General features: G+C 47.4%; 1 protein-coding gene across 1 annotated transcript; it reads right to left on the reverse strand.

Moving 5' to 3' along the window:
- Positions 1–223: 223 nt before the first annotated feature.
- Positions 224–5,175, reverse strand: LOC146642957 (uncharacterized). The gene is made up of 2 exons (XM_085399139.1): positions 3,827–5,175; positions 224–479 (listed from the first exon to the last, which is right to left on the reverse strand). Exons 1-2 carry the CDS (start codon positions 4,946–4,948, stop codon positions 477–479), a joined length of 1,125 nt encoding a protein of 374 aa, XP_085255265.1. The 5' UTR covers positions 4,949–5,175; the 3' UTR covers positions 224–476.
- Positions 5,176–19,303: the final 14,128 nt, after the last annotated feature.

Consider the following 19,303-nt stretch of genomic DNA (forward strand, 5'->3'; position numbering starts at 1 on the left):
TTTGAGGGACCAAACAAATACAGCAACTCTTGTTTTATGCAAAGTCGTGTCCAACATGTCGTATAAAACCAACTAGTGGCTTTTTAGAGTGAAATTTGCCATTCAGCGTACCGAGTGATGTCCTTAGTCATGTTTCCTGTATTTGACATATCCCACACACACACACACACACACACACACACACACACACACACACACACACACACACACACACACACACACACACACACACAGGTAATCATCCAGCCAACTGTGATTACAGCCAGGAGTCAAGGTCAGACCTTTCAGATAATTTGCATTGAAACATAGTAACACATTTGTGGAATATACTTGGCACAGGTACACGCACACACAGGTCTTTATCGCCAAGTTCCACATTTATTTACACTTTCACACACTGATACTATCGCACAGAATGACAGCTGTCCATCCCAGCTTATGTGTGTCTCTTTCTTCCTCTCCCGCTCCTCTCCGTCTCACTATAACACAGGGGAGGGAAACCATCATCAGTCCATAAACAACATCAGCTGTTCTTACCGGCCTCGCAGCGCCGCCCTGATGAGCCTTCCGCTCCACTCCTCCCCTGCAGCTGCGCCCGGGGCCACGCCTCCGCCACACACCCCCACCGCCCGTTCGAGGCCGGGGAGCCGTCCGGCCGAGCCAACTCCCCCCCCCGCGAGCGAGAGAGGAAATCGGCCACTGCCATCTGCGCCCCCGGCCTATGGATCACCTTGAACTTAAAGGGCTGCAACGCCAGATACCACCGGGTGATCCGGGCGTTGGCATCCTTCATGCGGTGGAGCCACTGCAGCGGGGCGTGGTCCGAACAGAGGGTGAATGAGCGTCCCAGGAGGTAATAGCGCAGGGAGCCGACCGCCCACCGGATGGCCAGGCACTCCTTCTCCACGGTGCTGTACCGGCGCTCGCGCTCTGCTAGCTTCCGGCTGATGTATAGGACAGGGCGGTCGGCCCCCCTTACCTGCTGGGACAAAACGGCTCCCAGCCCTCTGTCCGAGGCGTCAGTCTGCAGAATAAAAGGGAGGGAAAAGTTAGGAGTGTGAAGCAGCGGCTCCCCACAGAGAGCCTTTTTCACCTGCACAAACGCCGCCTGGCACGGCCCCGTCCACTGGACCAGATCCGGGGCACCCTTTCGAGTGAGATCGGTCAGGGGGCTGGTTAGCTGCGCAAACCCCGGCACAAAGCGACGATAGTAACCCGCCAACCCCAAGAACCGTCTCACCTCCTTTTTCGTCCTGGGGCGCGGGCAGGATGCGATAGCCGCCGTCTTCTCCACCTGTGGACGCACCTGCCCGCCCCCCAGGTGGTACCCCAGATACTGCACCTCCCTCCGTCCAACCGCGCACTTCTTCGGATTGGCCGTGAGCCCCGCCCCCCTCAGGGACTCCAGGACCGCGGCCACCCGCAGCACATGCTCCGCCCAGGTGTCGCTGTGGATGATCACGTCATCCAGGTAGGCGGCAGCATACGCTGCGTGCGGACGCAGTACCCGGTCCATGAGACGCTGGAAAGTGGCCGGGGCCCCGAACAGGCCAAACGGAAGTGTCACGAACTGGTACAAACCGTACGGAGTGGAGAAGGCCGTTTTCTCCCTGGCCTCGGCAGACAAGGGAATCTGCCAATAGCCCTTGGTTAAGTCCAGTGTCGTGAAAAAGCGGGCCGTGCCTAACCGGTCCAGGAGCTCGTCGACCCGAGGCATGGGGTAGGCATCAAAGCGTGACACTTCGTTCACCCTGCGATAGTCGACACAGAACCGTATAGACCCATCCTTCTTCGCCACCAGAACGATGGGGCTACACCAGGCGCTGTGCGACTCTTCTATTACTCCCATCCTCAGCATTTCCGCCAATTCCCTCTGCACGATTTTTCGCTTGTGCTCCGGGAGCCTGTAGGGCCGTGAACGCACCGTCACGCCAGGCTGCGTCACGAAATGGTGCTCGATGAGGGACGTCCGGCCGGGCAGGGGGGAGAACACGTCCGCAAAACGCTGTTGCAACGCGACAACATCCGCTCTCTGGGCCTGTGTGAGATGGTCATCACAAGGGAGGGAGGCGGGAATGATAGAATTTGGCACCTCAGGCCCCAACTCATCTCTCTCCTTCACCAAGCTCACCAGAGAAGCGGTTTCAACCTCTCGCCACAGTTTGAGGAGATTGAGGTGATAAATCTGCGTGGCTCCTCCCCTGTCCGACCGAGCGACCTCATAGTCCACGTCCCCGACTCGCCGTGTGACCACAAAGGGTCCTTGCCACTTGGCGAGCAACTTCGAGCTGGAAGTAGGGAGTAACACAAGCACTTTATCTCCCGGTGAAAATTGCCTGAGCCTAGCCCCTCTGTCATACAGGCGTTGCTGACGCTGCTGAGCCTGGAGCAAATTCTCCCGTGACAACCTCCCCAAAGTGTGGAGTTTTGCTCTCAGGTCCAACACGTACTGAATCTCATTTTTGGCGGGGCTCGGACCGTCCTCCCAGCTTTCTTTAATCAGGTCGAGCACCCCACGTGGCCTCCTGCCGAACAGCAGTTCAAAGGGAGAAAATCCCGTGGAGGCCTGGGGCACCTCCCGCACTGCGAATAACAGAGGGTCTAGCCAGTGATCCCAATTGCGTTCATCCTCGTTAATGAACTTCCGAATCATGGACTTTAAAGTCTTATTCAGCCGCTCCACCAGCCCGTCAGTCTGAGGGTGGTAGACGCTGGTCCGAATAGATTTAATGCCCAGTAATTCGTACAGTTCCCGCAGTGTACGAGACATAAACGACGTGCCCTGGTCAGTCAGTATCTCTTTCGGGATTCCGACTCGGGAGATGACCTGAAACAGTGCCTGCGCCACACTCTTTGCAGAGATGGTGCGCAGCGGAACTGCTTCCGGGTACCGCGTTGCGTAATCCACCAAGACTAACACAAAGCGGTAGCCGCGTGCACTCCGGTGAAACGGCCCGATGAGGTCCATGCCGATGCGCTCAAACGGGACCTCAATGAGGGGGAGAGGGCGCAGCGGCGCCTTCGGTATGGCCGGCTGGTTAACAAGTTGGCAGTCCGGGCAGGACGCGCACCAGCGGCGCACATCCGCTCGGATGCCCGGCCAATAAAATCGGGCCGTTATTCGCTCCAGAGTTTTCTCATAGCCCATATGCCCTGCCATGGGGTTATAGTGGGCCGCCTGGAAAAGCGTTTCCCGGCGGCCCTGCGGCACCAACAACTGGGTGTGTGTTTCCTCTGTCTGAGTGTCACGACTCACTCGATATAATCGGTCGTTTAATAAGACGAAACGTGGGTAGGTCTGCGCGGCCTCAGGGCGCACCACGTGACCATCAATAGCCATCACTTGGTCAAAGGCTGAGCGTAGGGTGCCGTCACGAGACTGCTCCAGTGGGAAATCACCCATGGGGGACACTTCCGGGGCCGGCGGGACGTCCCGTGAGGGACCCGCCGGCTCCTCCCCCCCGGAGTCAGAGTCGGACGACCCCGCGTCACCGCTGAACGCCGCGCACACGCTACACCCCGCTTCCGGTCGTGATCGCACCCCCGCGTACTGTCCCAGTAGCTGACGAAACCCCGGCCAATTGGTACCCAGAATCAGGGGATGCGACAGGCGCGGGCTAACCGCCGCCGTTACTCTATGCGTTTTGCCCTTATACTTTAATAACAGCGGCACTATGGGATACCTGTGAACGTCACCATGCACACACCTCACCTCCACCCATTCTGCCTCCAGCAATGCCCCGGGGCGAACCAAGCTTTGGTGTACGAGGGTCTGCGTGCAGCCCGTGTCCACCAACGCCTGGCGTATACCCCCTCGAGTCCTTACCGGAATACTGTATGTCCCTCCTGGACCGGGGAAGGGTGCTGGGGCGCCAGCAACACGAAACACCTGCCCCACTTCCATAAGCGGACAATCCCTCCTCAGGTGCCCCGGCTGCCCGCACTTCCAACACTCCGGCCCCGGCGTCTGTGCTGCTCTCCGTGGCTCGGGGGCGGCTCCACTTGGCTCGGCTGCCCTGGACGGCACCAACGCCGCGAAAGGGTTAGTGGGGCTCAGCGCCGGCAGCCGCTCTGCCTGCCCCGGTGCCGGCACACGGCGCCTCGGGGCCGGCACCGGGGCCTGTTTGTTCGGCCTCCGTCCGGCGTCCCCGGGTTCCCCTGCTCCAGCGGCAAGGTGGTCCTCCGCCAGCGTCACCGCTACCTCCAAGCTTGCGGGCCGGTGGCACCGGACCCATCTCGCCGTCTCCGCTGGCAATCCCTCCGTGAACTGCTCCAGCACCACCTTGTCCACCAGCTTCGTCTCCCCCTCCGATGTTCCCGGTTGCAGCCAGCGTACCGCCGCGTCGCGCAGCTGCCGGGCCCAGGCGAATGGTCGGTCCGTTGTAGCCAGCCGACAGGCCCGGAACCGCCGGCGGTGGTCTTCGGCGGTGAGCCCTAGCCTGTCCACCACCGCCCGGCTCACGTCCGCGAAGCTGCTCCTCGACGCCGGAGGCAGACTCAGGGCCGCTGTTTGTGCCTCCCCGGACAGCAGGGGGAGCAGCCGCGGAGCCCACTCCTCCCGCGGCCATTGGCAAGCCTCCGCCGTGGCATGGAAGGTCTCCAAAAAAACCTGTGGGTCGTCCCCGTCCCCCATCCGGGGCACCGCCACCGACAGTGGCGAGGGCTTCGGCGTGGCAGCGGCCCCGACCAGCCGCTCCAGAACTTGCGTCTGCCGGTCCGTCTGCTCCCGCAGCGCGGCCAGGTGGGCACGCTGGTCGGCCGCCTGATCCCGGCTCATCATCGCCATCTCCGCCAGCATCTGCGCCAAGAATTGCAGAGGCTGGGCGGGTGGCGCGGCCTGTGGGTCGGACATTTCCCCACCGGCACTTTCCTGGGTTTCGGCACCACTTGTGGAATATACTTGGCACAGGTACACGCACACACAGGTCTTTATCGCCAAGTTCCACATTTATTTACACTTTCACACACTGATACTATCGCACAGAATGACAGCTGTCCATCCCAGCTTATGTGTGTCTCTTTCTTCCTCTCCCGCTCCTCTCCGTCTCACTATAACACAGGGGAGGGAAACCATCATCAGTCCATAAACAACATCAGCTGTTCTTACCGGCCTCGCAGCGCCGCCCTGATGAGCCTTCCGCTCCACTCCTCCCCTGCAGCTGCGCCCGGGGCCACGCCTCCGCCACAACATTATTATAATTGTATGCATTTTTGCTTTAACATCGACAGCCCTAATACATATGTATATTTTCCAGCAGAGTTCTTTAGTTAAACAAATGAGCTTTTTCCACGAAACAGAAAATATAAAGGTAACATGGAGACTAGCCTCAGCTGAACATAGAAAAGAAAAATGCACTTCATGCAAACTTCATGAATACAAAGTGAAACAAAAAAGCTTATTTCAAAAGTCAGGCAACTCACAACAATCACACATTTGCACATATTAACGCACACAAATGCGTCCTTTAACCTTTCTTCAATGAAGGTATTAATCATTGTCAGGGTCAGGTTCTGGTTCCTGTCATCACTGCTTCACCTTCACAAGATAAAAGATGCTCATTTCTCTGTCATCGTTTTCCTACTGAACAGAGCACTCACTTCAGAGCACAACAACCTTGGCCCATTGTGGCCCAGCTGAGGTCAGGCTATCAACACACGACTGGACAGATTAGTCAGTCAGTCCCTCTGGAGACAGTCACAGATAACATCTTTTCTCTTGGAATTGCTCTGTCCTGCATTCTTCTGTAAAAGGCTTAATAACGTAGAAAAGTACTAGAAAACAAGCAGCATTTCTTCTTACAAACATGTACCTGACTTAAGTTCAATCAATAAGTGTTGTTTCGGACTTTGCCACAAGCTGCTGCTATATTGCAGTTAGACAACAGATCCAAAGCTACAAAGGCTCCTGCATTAAGATGAATCCAGTCCAAATTGGATGTTGCAGAGGAACAATGTGATCATCACTCCTTGGTTACATTGCCTCTCAACCGTTCCTCATTAGGGGCAATCACTTTGAGCAGTTTGGATGAACAGGCAGTATAATTCTATTGAGATTCAAGGATACACAGGGCAGAAATTAAAGGCCATTCTCTTACTAAATTTCTAAAAGCATATTAGTATAGGCACAGTCAGCTTGAGACCTGCTGAGGAGCTAACAGAAAACATGTTGAAATTAAGTGCTTTGAAATTAGGTGTGAATTCAGTCAGAGCCCTAAATGTTTTAAATAGATGTCACAGGATGATATGAGGTCGTGTAAATCTAGACAGATTTTTTATTTTTTATTTTTTTTGCTTACTGTGTGTAATTTCTAATAAACTTTTACCAAAACAAAAAATTCTGTTTAGGTTGGATAGAAGTTTTTTGTCAACCTTTTCTCTCATGTTTTTCTTGTTTGGCCAAAATGGATAAGGTAATAAATACTAAAAAAAGTCATTCATAAAAATGGTTAATGATCTAGGCACGTTTTTATGGGCTGCAATGCAAAAGCTCTTAAGGGAGCTTTTCTATACTTGTAAATGTCTGTGAAGGTTCTCAGTCATCCAGGTCATCGTAGTCAAAGGAGCTTGCAAAGAAAAGCGTCTGGACTTCTTTAAGTTGCTTGAAGACGTTTCACCTCTCATCCGAGAAGCTTCTTCAATTCTAAGGTCAAATGGTGGAGAGTCCCAGATATAAACCTAGTGGGAGTTTCCCCCCAAAGAAGGACAAAGGACCCCTGATGATCCTCTACCTAATCACATGAGCCAAGGTGTGAAAGCGGGTGTGGGTCCCATTCTCATTGTGAAACCTGGCCCCACCCTATCATGTGATTTCCTGAGGTCAGATGGCCCAGGATGTGAGTGGGCGTTAAGGCGTCTGGGGAGGGAACTCAAAGCTGGAGTCCAGACGCTTTTCTTTGCAAGCACCTTTGACTATACTTGTTAAGCAATCTACCATCTACCAAACCATGTTGGTGTGGCTTGGTAGATGGCTGGCGACAGTATGGCAAGGCAGGTGACCGGTAATGGCATGGCAGGCACAGGACTTGCAGGATGTGGCGTGGCAGGCGCACAGACCTCTGTCTCGGGCTGAGCAAGTCCACTCGGTGGGCAGCAGACTTCTAAATTGAGCTGAGCAGGTCCAGATGGCGCGACGACCTCTGGCTGAAGCGAAACTAGCAGGGGTTGCGCAGGGCTCGCAGAAGGCTCAGGTGGTGGGTGTCTCTCAGGTTCAGGCGGAGAGGGACCCACTGGCTTGGTGCCAGAAGCCGATGACTGCAGCATGGAGTCCAAAGGAAGCTAGACAGACTCATCTCAGCCCCAACCTACAGAGGCTGGAACAGCGGCTTGGCTGAGCTCCCAGCGGATGCAGGAAGCTGAGACAGCTCAGCTCGGTAATGCGAACTGTGCTTCCTCCTGGAAGTGAAAGCAAGGGAGTTAAGTGCTGCTAGAGCCGAAGGTGGTGTAGCGGTGGGCTCGTCCTCTGTCCTCTTGACAGAACTAATATAACTGGGTCAGGTTTGTTGGCTTTCTTGCTTGCACTCATCTTTTCAGTGTCACCAATAATTTTCTATGAGATTGAGATCAGGGCTTTGTGATGGCCACTCCAATACCCTGACTTTGTTGCCTTAAGCCACTTTGTAACTAATTTGGAGGTATGCTTGGGGTCATTGTCCATTTGGAAGACCCAATTTAACCTAAACCTTCAGATGTTGCTTCAATATGTTCACATAATTTTCTTTTCACATGATACCATCTATTTTGTGAAGTGTCAGTCCTGCAAAACTGCCCCACAACATGATGCTGCCACCCACATACTTCACAGCTGGGATGGTGTTCTGAGGCTTCACAGCTTCTTCCACCAAATATACCGTTTATCGTTATGGCCGAAGAGTTCAATTTTTGTTTTGTCAGACCACAGGATATGTCTGCAGAAATTAAGATTTTGCCACTCCATATGCAGTTGCAAACTGTACTCTGGCTTTTTTTATGATGGTTTTAAAGTAATAGCTTTCTCCTCCCAGAGTAACCTTTGGGCTCATGGAGGTACAGGACTCGTTTTGCTGTGGACAAGCAGTGTCTTCAGCCAGTATCTTCAAGGTCTTTTGCTGTTGTCCTGGGGTCGATTCACACATTTCGCTCTCAGAATCTTTCTCCTTCCCCAGTGATATGATGGTTGTACATAGCCATGTTTTTTTATACTTGCATATTATTGTTTGAACGGATGAACATGGGACCTCCAGGCTTATTGAAATTGCAAAGGATGAGCCACACTTGTGGAGGTCCAAAAGTCTTTTCCTGATGTCTTGGTTGATCCCATGATGTGTATGGGGTGGGCCTATATATGCATACGCAGGTATGCCACCAGTTAACCCAAATTGATTTAATTAACCTATCAATGAATCACTTAACCTATCAGAAGCTTCTTACGCTCAGACTGGAATCCTCTGGCGTTTTCTTGTTGTTTAAAAGAACACTAAGCTTAGTGTATGTATGCTTTTGACTTTTATTATTTTTTTAAATGCATAACAATTTCAGAAATGCAAAAAATGTGTCAATATTTATTAATCCAAAACAAAAAAGTTTACACCGATTTGATGTTTGACGGTAAAGAAAAAAAGCTACTCTACTGTACAGACATACAAGACATGTTTAGGTGCTCACAACATAATTTCACAATAAATTTCGTGTACAAATAAAATTGCCTTGCTGCAAATGTATTATCTGCAGTACTGGCTCTGTATTAGTATTAATGTGTATGAGGGGATAAAAGTTTTATTTGACACCACGATACCGAATGTAAATGAAGGAACATACTGTCACTCGACACGATGTAGAGTTCAGTCATTTAACAGAAATCAAACAAAGGCCATGTTAAATATAGTTTTACATATATGAAACAAGTTTTCTAGATAAAGGACAAGAGGAGTGAAAACACCCTCTGAATCTCTGAGTGTATATTTAGAGATTGCATTGTTTGCCATTGTTGATGGCATTGTTTGTGCACAGACTTCCTCACCTTTCCCAACAGCCAGGCTTATCAGACGCTTACTCGTAGAAGAAGGCTTTAGGAAGTTTTGGAGTAAGTGGGGCAGGTAGACTTAGAACCATCACTTTCTTTATATAGTACACTCCCTGTCCAGAATATAGATCAGGTTGCTGCATAGTATCAGTTACTGACTGCTCTGTCCTTAAGAGGCAGAGGGGAATAATTAGGAGATGGGCTGCATCTCTTCCATGGTGGACTTCAGAAAAAGTTGTTTCAACAACAGAGCAAAAAGAACTATGAATGCTCACCTCTGTTTTCTACACAGATACACAAACATATCACTGATCTCATCACATGCTCATAGACACACACACATGACACATGTTCACATGTGAGTGTTTTGTCTGTCGCATGATTAATGAGGTTTTGTGTGACCACTGATAAAAGAGCTGCGAGAGGGGGCCAGAGTTTGGAGTTGTCTGGGATCAGGTGAGGAGCTCGCAGCTCCAAGACCCTGATCCGATCTGCTCCCCGTGCAAGTTAAAATGGATCGAGCTCTAAACCAGCGGGGCCCGCGAAGCGCAGACCTAACACTGAACATAGCATTGGGTCGAAGCAGGCAGAGGAAACAGAATAACCATTTGTGTTTTCTCCTCAGGTATCACAATGTATAACAAACATAAATGTATCTGATTTAACTGATTTCTTTCAACAATCTCTTCTTCAAACAAGTAGAAAATTAATAAACCACGAGAGTAGTTTGCTGAATAATGCAAGATAGCAAGAAAAATGCATCATATTATCTGCGGTATGATTACAGAAAATATAAGTTATGACCATTAACTGACAAAGGTGGACAATGCATATACTGCATATACTGTAAAGGTCCCTTGGAAGAGCATCTATTAAACATATTAATAGATATATAAATAAAAATATATTAAAAAATGTTCATTTAGTAGCTGATACAAATATATCCTCTATCTATACTTGGAAAACATGTTTCTGCAACACTGTTTTAATCCTGATCTTAATCGTTTGCTATACAAAAGCACAAAACAACTTATTCTGTTGTTTAAACAACACAACATCACAAAAGTTTTGGCATCAGAAGACAAAAAAACTTAAATAATGCAAATAAATAACATCTAGCTCTGAAGTGAAATGTGAACCACTTTATTTACATGATATTTGGAAAAATATTTTATTCAAGACGTTGAAATGATGAATAGTAATACAGAGAATAATATTGTTGTCTGACAGATGATTCTTTGCCAGACAGATGTATTGTATTATAACAGGGTGAATGAAAGATTTCCTATATGTGTGCTTATTACAGCAGTGAATCAGTCTTTTAGAAGCTGCCCTGCTGCCTGTCCAGTAAGTGGTGAAGACGGTGGTCAGGATTATACTTGATGGATGACCCAGGCTTCATCTAGTTTTTTGGGATTTGCATACTAGTCCCTTCCATTTACAGACTCCAGTACAAATCTCCACATCCTTGAAAGTTTTAGTACAGCGCTTGTGCTCGCTGACTGGCGTCCTTTTCTTAAAGAAATCTACAACATCATGTACAGGGAGTGCAGAATTATTAGGCAAATGGGTATTTTGTCCACATCATCCTCTTCATGCATGTTGTCTTACTCCAAGCTGTATAGGCTCGAAAGCCTACTACCAATTAAGCATATTAGGTGATGTGCATCTCTGTAATGAGAAGGGGTGTGGTCTAATGACATCAACACCCTATATCGGGTGTGCATAATTATTAGGCAACGTCCTTTCCTTTGGCAAAATGGGTCAAAAGAAGGACTTGACAGGCTCAGAAAAGTCAAAAATAGTGAGATATCTTGCAGAGGGATGCAGCAGTCTCAAAATTGCAAAGCTTCTGAAGCGTGATCATCGAACAATCAAGCGTTTCATTCAAAATAGTCAACAGGGTCGCAAGAAGCGTGTGGAAAAACCAAGGAGCAAATTAACTGCCCATGAACTGAGAAAAGTCAAGTGTGCAGCTGCCAAGATGCCACTTGCCACCAGTTTGGCCATATTTCAGAGCTGCAACATCACTGGAGTGCCCAAAAGCACAAGGTGTGCAATACTCAGAGACATGGCCAAGGTAAGAAAGGCTGAAAGACGACCACCACTGAACAAGACACACAAGCTGAAACGTCAAGACTGGGCCAAGAAATATCTCAAGACTGGTTTTTCTAAGGTCTTAAGGACTGATGAAATGAGAGTGAGTCTTGATGGGCCAGATGGATGGGCCCGTGGCTGGATTGGTAAAGGGCAGAGAGCTCCAGTCCGACTCAGACGCCAGCAAGGTGGAGGTGGAGTACTGGTTTGGGCTGGTATCATCAAAGATGAGCTTGTGGGGCCTTTTCGGGTTGAGGATGGAGTCAAGCTCAACTCCCAGTCCTACTGCCAGTTTCTGGAAGACACCTTCTTCAAGCAGTGGTACAGGAAGAAGTCTGCATCCTTCAAGAAAAACATGATTTTCATGCAGGACAATGCTCCATCACACGCGTCCAAGTACTCCACAGCGTGGCTGCAAGAAAGGGTATAAAAGAAGAAAAACTAATGACATGGCCTCCTTGTTCACCTGATCTGAACCCCATTGAGAACCTGTGGTCCATCATCAAATGTGAGATTTACAAGGAGGGAAAACAGTACACCTCTCTGAACAGTGTCTGGGAGGCTGTGGTTGCTGCTGCACGCAATGTTGATGGTGAACAGATCAAAACACTGACAGAATCCATGGATGGCAGGCTTTTGAGTGTCCTTGCAAAGAAAGGTGGCTATATTGGTCGCTGATTTCTTTTTGTTTTGTTTTTGAATGTCAGAAATGTATATTTGTGAATGTGGAGATGTTATATTGGTTTCACTGGTAAAAATAAATAATTGAAATGGGTATATATTTGTTTTTTGTTAAGTTGCCTAATAATTCTGCACAGTAATAGTCACCTGCACACACAGATATCCCCCTAAAATAGCTAAAACTAAAAACAAACTAAAAACTACTTCCAAAAACATTCAGCTTTGATATTAATGAGTTTTTTGGGTTCATTGAGAACATGGTTGTTGTTCAATAATAACATTATTCCTCAAAAATACAACTTGCCTAATAATTCTGCACTCCCTGTAGAGCAGAGCAGAAGTGTAATGTCATCAGGTTCTTAAATATAAGAACTGCCTCAGCCTGAGCTTGTTCAGTCATTATTTGTGAAATAGACATGGATCTTATATGATTTCCTTGTTGTACGGTCTGTGTGATAACTGAATAGATGAATATTAAATAATAAATGCCTGTAGTCTGCCCTTCAGGAGATGGAGCTATCTGTCCACTGAACTCTGAGCCCCGACCTCACTAATGTGCCAGAGGAATATCGTAGCCTGGAAAAGAGATTTAGTAGAGATTGCACCTCAGCTCTTCCATTCTGTATGTCATATGACCGCAGAACCGATATACTGCCACGTAAACTTCTCCTCTTAAATCTAGAAAGGGACGCCATGGATAAACATCAAAATATCACTGACTCTCTAGGTGCAGCATCATTCATCATTCTTCCTCATTTTGCTGTATTTTCTGTTTGTAAATCTGCCATTTGTCTGGGTTTTTGCATCACTGAGACTACCCTCTGTAAAAATCCCTTTTAAACAGAAGATCAAGGCTGAGCAAACCTTCACTTTCCTGAACAAGGAAGGTTTTCTCTTCAGCACCTATCCCTGCTCCAGCCCGATCCTGCACAGCAGTATGAGGGTCGGGGGCAAATGACGCCCTAAGATCGGAGAGTAATTCACAAGTGGTCAGTCTGTCTTCAGTCCAACAACAACGAGTAAAGGTCCTAAAGAGCTACAGACCATTATAGAAGAGAGCTGACTGACTATGGTTTATTCATGACATCACACCCCTCGCTTACTTAGGCTTGCCATAAGACAACTTCGACACTGGTGCCGAAGCTGAGTGCTTCTGTGTGTTTCACAAATGAAAAAAATCATAAACAGCCATCAGAACGCTGTGTGGCGTCGGATTTATTCACAGTGGTGCAACAACCCGTTTTTATCTGACCCTCAGGCCACATTGTCTACACAGCCACTCCAGATATTGGTGGGAATGGCAAATATGAACCGGGAGCAAGCGGATGCACAGCAGGAGCAGCTTGACAAGCTGCGTGAAACAGGCGGACTGGCAGACACAGGTCCTGGAGTGACTGGTCAGGGTCGTCGTGTCACTGCCCACCCCTCCCCAGTGGCACTGCATCGCATGGGGGAAATGCACAATCCCCAGATTTTCGTGAAGGCCTTCCAGCCCACAGCAGAAACATGCCAGTGGCCTCCGGTGGAGTGGGTGCCGCGGCTGCTGCCCTTGTTGTCGTGGGAGGCCCAGACGGGGGTCTGAGTCTTCCACCAGAATCACAGGGGAACTTCGCAGACATCGGCCGGGCCATGCTTGACCAACTGGGCCTCTCCCCGGAAGATCATCGACGGCTCATTACAACCCCATGGCAGGACATCTGGGACATGATAAAACTCGGGAGCGAAAAATGGCCCAATTTCATTGGCCGGGCATCCGAGTGGATGTGCGCCGATGGTGCACGTCCGCATTGGCATGGACCTCACCGGGCCATTTCACCGGAGTGCATGTGGCTATCGCTTTGTATTAGTTCTGGTGGAGTATGCAACGCGTTACCCGGAAGCCGCTGCACACCATTTCTACAAAGAGTGTAGCACAGGCGCTGTTTCAGGTACCGAGTCGGCATCCCGAAAGAGATTCTGTCTGACCAGTTCATCACACTGGTACGTCCGGCCATGTTCTCATGGACTGGGTGCTACAGCTGCATGCTGCATATGCTGCCACCTACCTGGATGATGTTATCATCCTTAGTGACACCTGAGTAGAGCATGTGCAGTGGGTGGCTGCAGTCCTGGAGTCCTTGAGGCAGACAGGGCTCACGGCAAACCCAACGAAGTGTGCGGTTGGATAGAGGGGGGTACAGTATCTGGGGTACCACTTGGGGGACAGGAGAGTTCGTCCACAGGTGGAAAAAGCATCAGCGATCACACACGTACTTCGTACAAAAGGCTTTGGTGGTGATAACAGCTTCCAGACACTTCCAACTGTAAATTTGGCCCGTTCTTCCACACAAACAGTCGACCCATCCAGCCATCAACACATACTACAAGATGATAAGCTCATCCCCTCCCAGGGAACCACATTACTGGCAGCCACTGATGAACTGTTTAAACTTCACTTTGTTTTCAGCATGATGATGCTCCCACAAACATGAACACATTTCTATAGACAACAGTTTATAGCATTGATGTCGACACCACTAAAGAAAGTGCAAGAGTGAAAGAACTGAGAGAAAAGTTCATGAACAGAAGCTAAGTCAATACGGAGTATTACTGACCTTTAACTAAGGTAATTGAAGGGTGCACTTTGTGCAGTTAAACACTGTATGAGTTATTTATGGCCAAAGAATCCTTGCTCTCTGCATTTCTGTTTATGGAGCCTAACGCTAAAGAACTGCATTCTTAAAACTCAGCTGAAAGACAAATAGTTGAAAAATGGACAGATTTGTAGCTCCTTGTAGCTCAGAATACACCGAGTGCATCCAGCATCTTCCTTTTTTTTATGGGTTAAACCCAGGCAAAAAGACGTATTGTCGTTTGTGCCCAAAATAAATGTTTCCTTAACTTTTTGCAGGTTGTAGAAAGCATTTAAATAGTTCTCATAATACTGTAACAGGGCAAAAGTAGTGATGTTCAAAACACACATCAGTCGGATGTTACTGAGCATGTATCCTAGGAGCATGAACACGACATGAAGATGCACCTTCAACATGTTTTATGTCTGAAGAACAGGCAAAGTGAAATTGCTAAAGCACACAGGCTCTGAGAGTCCACCAACAGACAACACACCAGTATGAAGGGCAGCCTGCTGATGTGAAGCCCCAAAGTGGACCGCCTGAACTTGAGAACTGTATTTACAGCTGTAGTTTTCTGAGAAGTCAACATGTATCCAAGCCTCCTCCCCTGACATGTTGTTCTTCAGCTCACGGCAGAAGGCATACTGCTGCTCGATATTAAAGTGATTCATTTTAAATTTCTTTACAAAGCTCTGGAAGAGCTCAATGAGGTCCTCTTGTGTGCCCTCCAAAGATTTCTTGAGTGTCACCTTGACAGTTGCCTCCATCTCTCAGCTCACTCTGCAGGTATCTCTCCCTTCTTTCAGGATCAGCTTTAAGGTGTTCCCGATACTTCCTTTGCCTTTCTGCTGCTGTTGTTGGTGCCATCTTACTCGCATCCTTAACATGGAACATAAATCACATTCAGCATGCATGCAGTATAAGAATGGTGATTGAATATAATAATAACTGATTTAAATAATTGGATAACTTAACAACCAAAGTATTAAACTCTCAACCCCATCACAATCTCACAACCCCGTTACAATCAAAAACATAACAGGGTTGAGATTTTTGCACAAACTGGCCGCTGCTCAATGTAGTGAATACCAGACAGAGAACACATGGCATGCATGAAATTCAAAATCACCATATATTCAGGAACTAACAAAAAACTTTTCATAAGTAATAGTTTTCTTTTTTTCATGTTACGGTGTTGAGTCATTGAGGTTGACGACCACAATATCACAAGATAAATGACTAAAATAAAGGAAAAGAATGGAGCAACTTGCCTGTCTCTGGTCCTGTTGTCCAAAAGACTTCAGTGATGTCACTTCCTGATGTATATGGAATTCTGGATCACACCATTGTATTTATGGGGGTGGGATCATTCATGTGATGGGGTTGAAGGGTTAGTCAGGTACAGGAATAATTGTGATTTTATTGAACAATTAACAATTACATTTGAAAAAAAGAAATATTAACAGCAAACAGATGTTTAGGTTGATACCAAAATTTATTGACTTTTTAAATAGTTTTATTTGGTATTTTCAAAGTAAACTTTCATCAAGGCCATGAGGGACGTGACAAAATAGGTGGTGTCAAATGAAAAAACTGTATTATTTCCCATAAAAAGATAAAAATTAGTTCAGTTTTTTACACTGTATTAAAGGGTACATTTCAATATGTATGTAAACCTGTTTAAGTCCGGACCTGGAGCTGCTAGCCGTTAGCTTGCAGCCATACTATCTACCTCGAGAGTTCAGTCATGTGACTGTGTGTGTGTTTACATCCCTCCGAGGGCCGACGCAGCAGCTGCCTGTGAGCAAATACACACAGTTACAGTTACTGCAGACACAACACCCCGAGGCTTTCATTATTATATCTGGAGACTAATCATGCCACACTGGACTCTACTCTGGCTGCTTTTCACCAGTTTGTGAATTGTCCCACACGGAGCAACAGGACAATTGACCTACTGTATGCTAATGTGAGAGATGCATACAGAGCCACCCCCCTCCCCCCACCAGGGAAGTCAGACCACAACCTGGTTTACCTACAGCCACAATACACACCCCTCGTCCAAAGGCAGCCTGTCACAACGCGCTCCATCAGGAGATGGACCCAGAAAAGGAGGATGCTCTGAGGGACTGCTATGACACCACAGACTGGGATGTGCTCCTGAGCCCACATGGTGAGGACATAGAGGGGGCGACACACTGTCTGACAGACTACCTCAACTTTTGTGTGGACACGGTCGCCCCTGCTAAGACGGTACGGTGTTATCCTAATAACAAACCGTGGGTAACACAGGAAGTCAAAGCTGTCCTCAACATGAAGAAGAAGGCTTTCAGGAGCAAAGTGAAGGAGGAGATGAAAGCAGCACAGCGGGAGGTGAAGGCTTCAGGAGAAACTGAACAGGATGCAGGTGGACCCCTGCCTGGTGGCTTGGATCTCCGACTACCTCACCGACAGACCACAGTACGTCAGGCTGAAGGACATCACGTCTGACACTGTGGTCAGCAGCACAGGAGCACCACAGGGAACCGTGCTGTCCCCTCTTCTCTTCACCCTGTACACCTCTGACTTCTGCTACAACTCTGAATTATGCCATATTCAGAAGTTTGCAGACGACACAGCCATCATGGGGTGTATCTGGGATGATCAGGAAGAGGAGTACAGAAGTCTGGTGAGGAACTTTGTCGCATGGAGTCACATAAACCACCTGCAACTCAACACCTCAGAGTGTGCTGGGGGAGCAGCACAGCAAAGAAGGACTCATCCAGGCTGGAGAAACTGATCAGGAAGGCTGGCTCTGTGGTCGGCATGAAGCTGGACACTCTGGTGACAGTGGCAGAGAAAAGGACATTAAAGAAACTGATGGACATTATGGACAATGCTGGGCATCCTCTGCACACGGCCATAAACAATCAGAAGAGTCTGTTCAGTGACAGGTTGCTTCTCCCCAAGACAAGAACTAACAGACTTAAAAACTCCTTTGTCCCACACGCCATCAGACTGTTTAACTCCTCTCTGGAGGGGAGAGGGAGGGGAAACAGGAGGACAAAGGAGGGGGGGACAACTAAGCTGTAGTGCCTCTTCACTCTGCAATTGTGACGCCCACAAGTGTATGGTCACAATTGTAATTTTGTTGTGAATTGTTTTTGATGTAAAAGACCTGATTTTATGGTGGTATTGCACTTTTCATTTAGTGTTATGGACAATGTAATTGCGTGGCATTGCCACAAGGGGGAGATAGTGGTGAGTGCGATAGGCTGTTGCAACGCGTCTCGGCCTCAGACGAGGAAGAGCCTGCAGACCGAACGCAACTGATGTCTCCTGTCTCTGCTTTTCTGTTAAAAAAACAGGTCAGTAGTTCAAGTTTGCTCACCACAATGTACATATAAAGGCAAGAAACCTTTTTCTGTCTTAGTTTAAAGACCGCAAATGTTGTGAGAGAGTGTGTTTTCACTGATTGAGAGAAAGCTAACTATACCGCCATTTGTAATGGCAGCCGCCATTTCACTCGTAGTCTAAATAGGCAGCTGGTCTTATTACCTGTTTTATTTTGTGACAAATGGAGCTCTTAGACACTTCTTTTATCCTGGCATTATTGGAAGTTACAGTTGATTAGGACCTACGCAGTTCTTATGTGTCAAATGTAAATAGTCTGATGTATACTGTTTGTGGATGATTGTGAACTGTTTGTGAGCAATGGAAGAATATTTTTGTTTATTGGTTACAAATGTAATATATTGTTTGAATCTGTTAAAGTATAAGAAAAGTATAAAGGTGACATAAGCGGGTTAATTGCAGTGTTAGTGGTGCTGCACAGAAATGTTTTGATGCTGAAATGCAGTAAAATTGGTTACAGATTTATTGTAAATAAGGACGTTCATATACAATGATTATTTTGTAAGTTTATTCTTGTGAGAGTGCAAGGTAACCAAAAGGGTTTGAGCTATGGACCTAATTGAATGTTTGTGTTGTTAAAAGCGAAATGTGTGTGTCTAAATGAAAAGAAAAGGACGTTGTTAAACTCTGTTAATAAATGAGACGAGGAAGAGCCTGCAGACCGAACGCAACTGATGTCTCCTGTCTCTGCTTTTCTGTTAAAAAAACAGTTTAAAAACAGACCCCATCGAAGGCCTGTAACACAATACTTTTTGTTAATAGCCAACGGTGCAATAGACCTCAATACTTGAAATGTGCAATTCCCTTGTATTCTTATTCCTATTTATTCTATGTATCCCTTTTGTATATTTACTTATACATGTCTCTGTATTTCTATATGTGTATATATGGTATTCTGCTCACATTCTGTAACTTCTGTCGGTGCTGTGCTATTGGAAACCAAATTTCCCAGAGGAACCCACCCGAGGGATTAATAAAGTTCTATCTTATCTTCTTTGTTTCATTCCCAAGATGCAAAAACAATATGGCGTTGAGAAAATACTCACTCCATTTGTTGACAATGTTAACATATGAGGAAACAGTGGTATGACTGTCTCATTTACCAATACCTCCTGCACGACTGCTAACTGAAAATAATTTAGGTTTGAACTCCATTCTTGAAATGTTGAATCTCTGCAAACTACAACTGTAGAATGTGTTTCAAAAGGTGTTTAGTGAAAATGATCCACAATTGAAATTGCTCACAAAATTAACCAATGAGGAGCCCCACAGCTGACCTGTGGAGAAACCAAGGGAACGTTCTTCATGCATGATATGTTAGAGGGTGCAGCACAGCATGAAGTAAAGTTATACTGACTGAATATTCAGCCAAAACTGAAAACATACTGCAGTGTGTTTATGCATTCAATTAGGGCTTCATGGATAAGAAGACTTGTCCAAGAAACATAAACGTTTTGTTCTGGCGTTGGCCTTCATACCAGTCAAACACAAGGCCTCATCACTCTAATGCTTGGTACTGTTG

Source organism: Rhamphochromis longiceps, linkage group LG23 (genome assembly GCF_057381845.1).
Source record: "Rhamphochromis longiceps isolate RC_006_pf linkage group LG23, R_longiceps_female_GT1.1, whole genome shotgun sequence".
Taxonomy (NCBI): Eukaryota; Metazoa; Chordata; class Actinopteri; order Cichliformes; family Cichlidae; genus Rhamphochromis; species Rhamphochromis longiceps.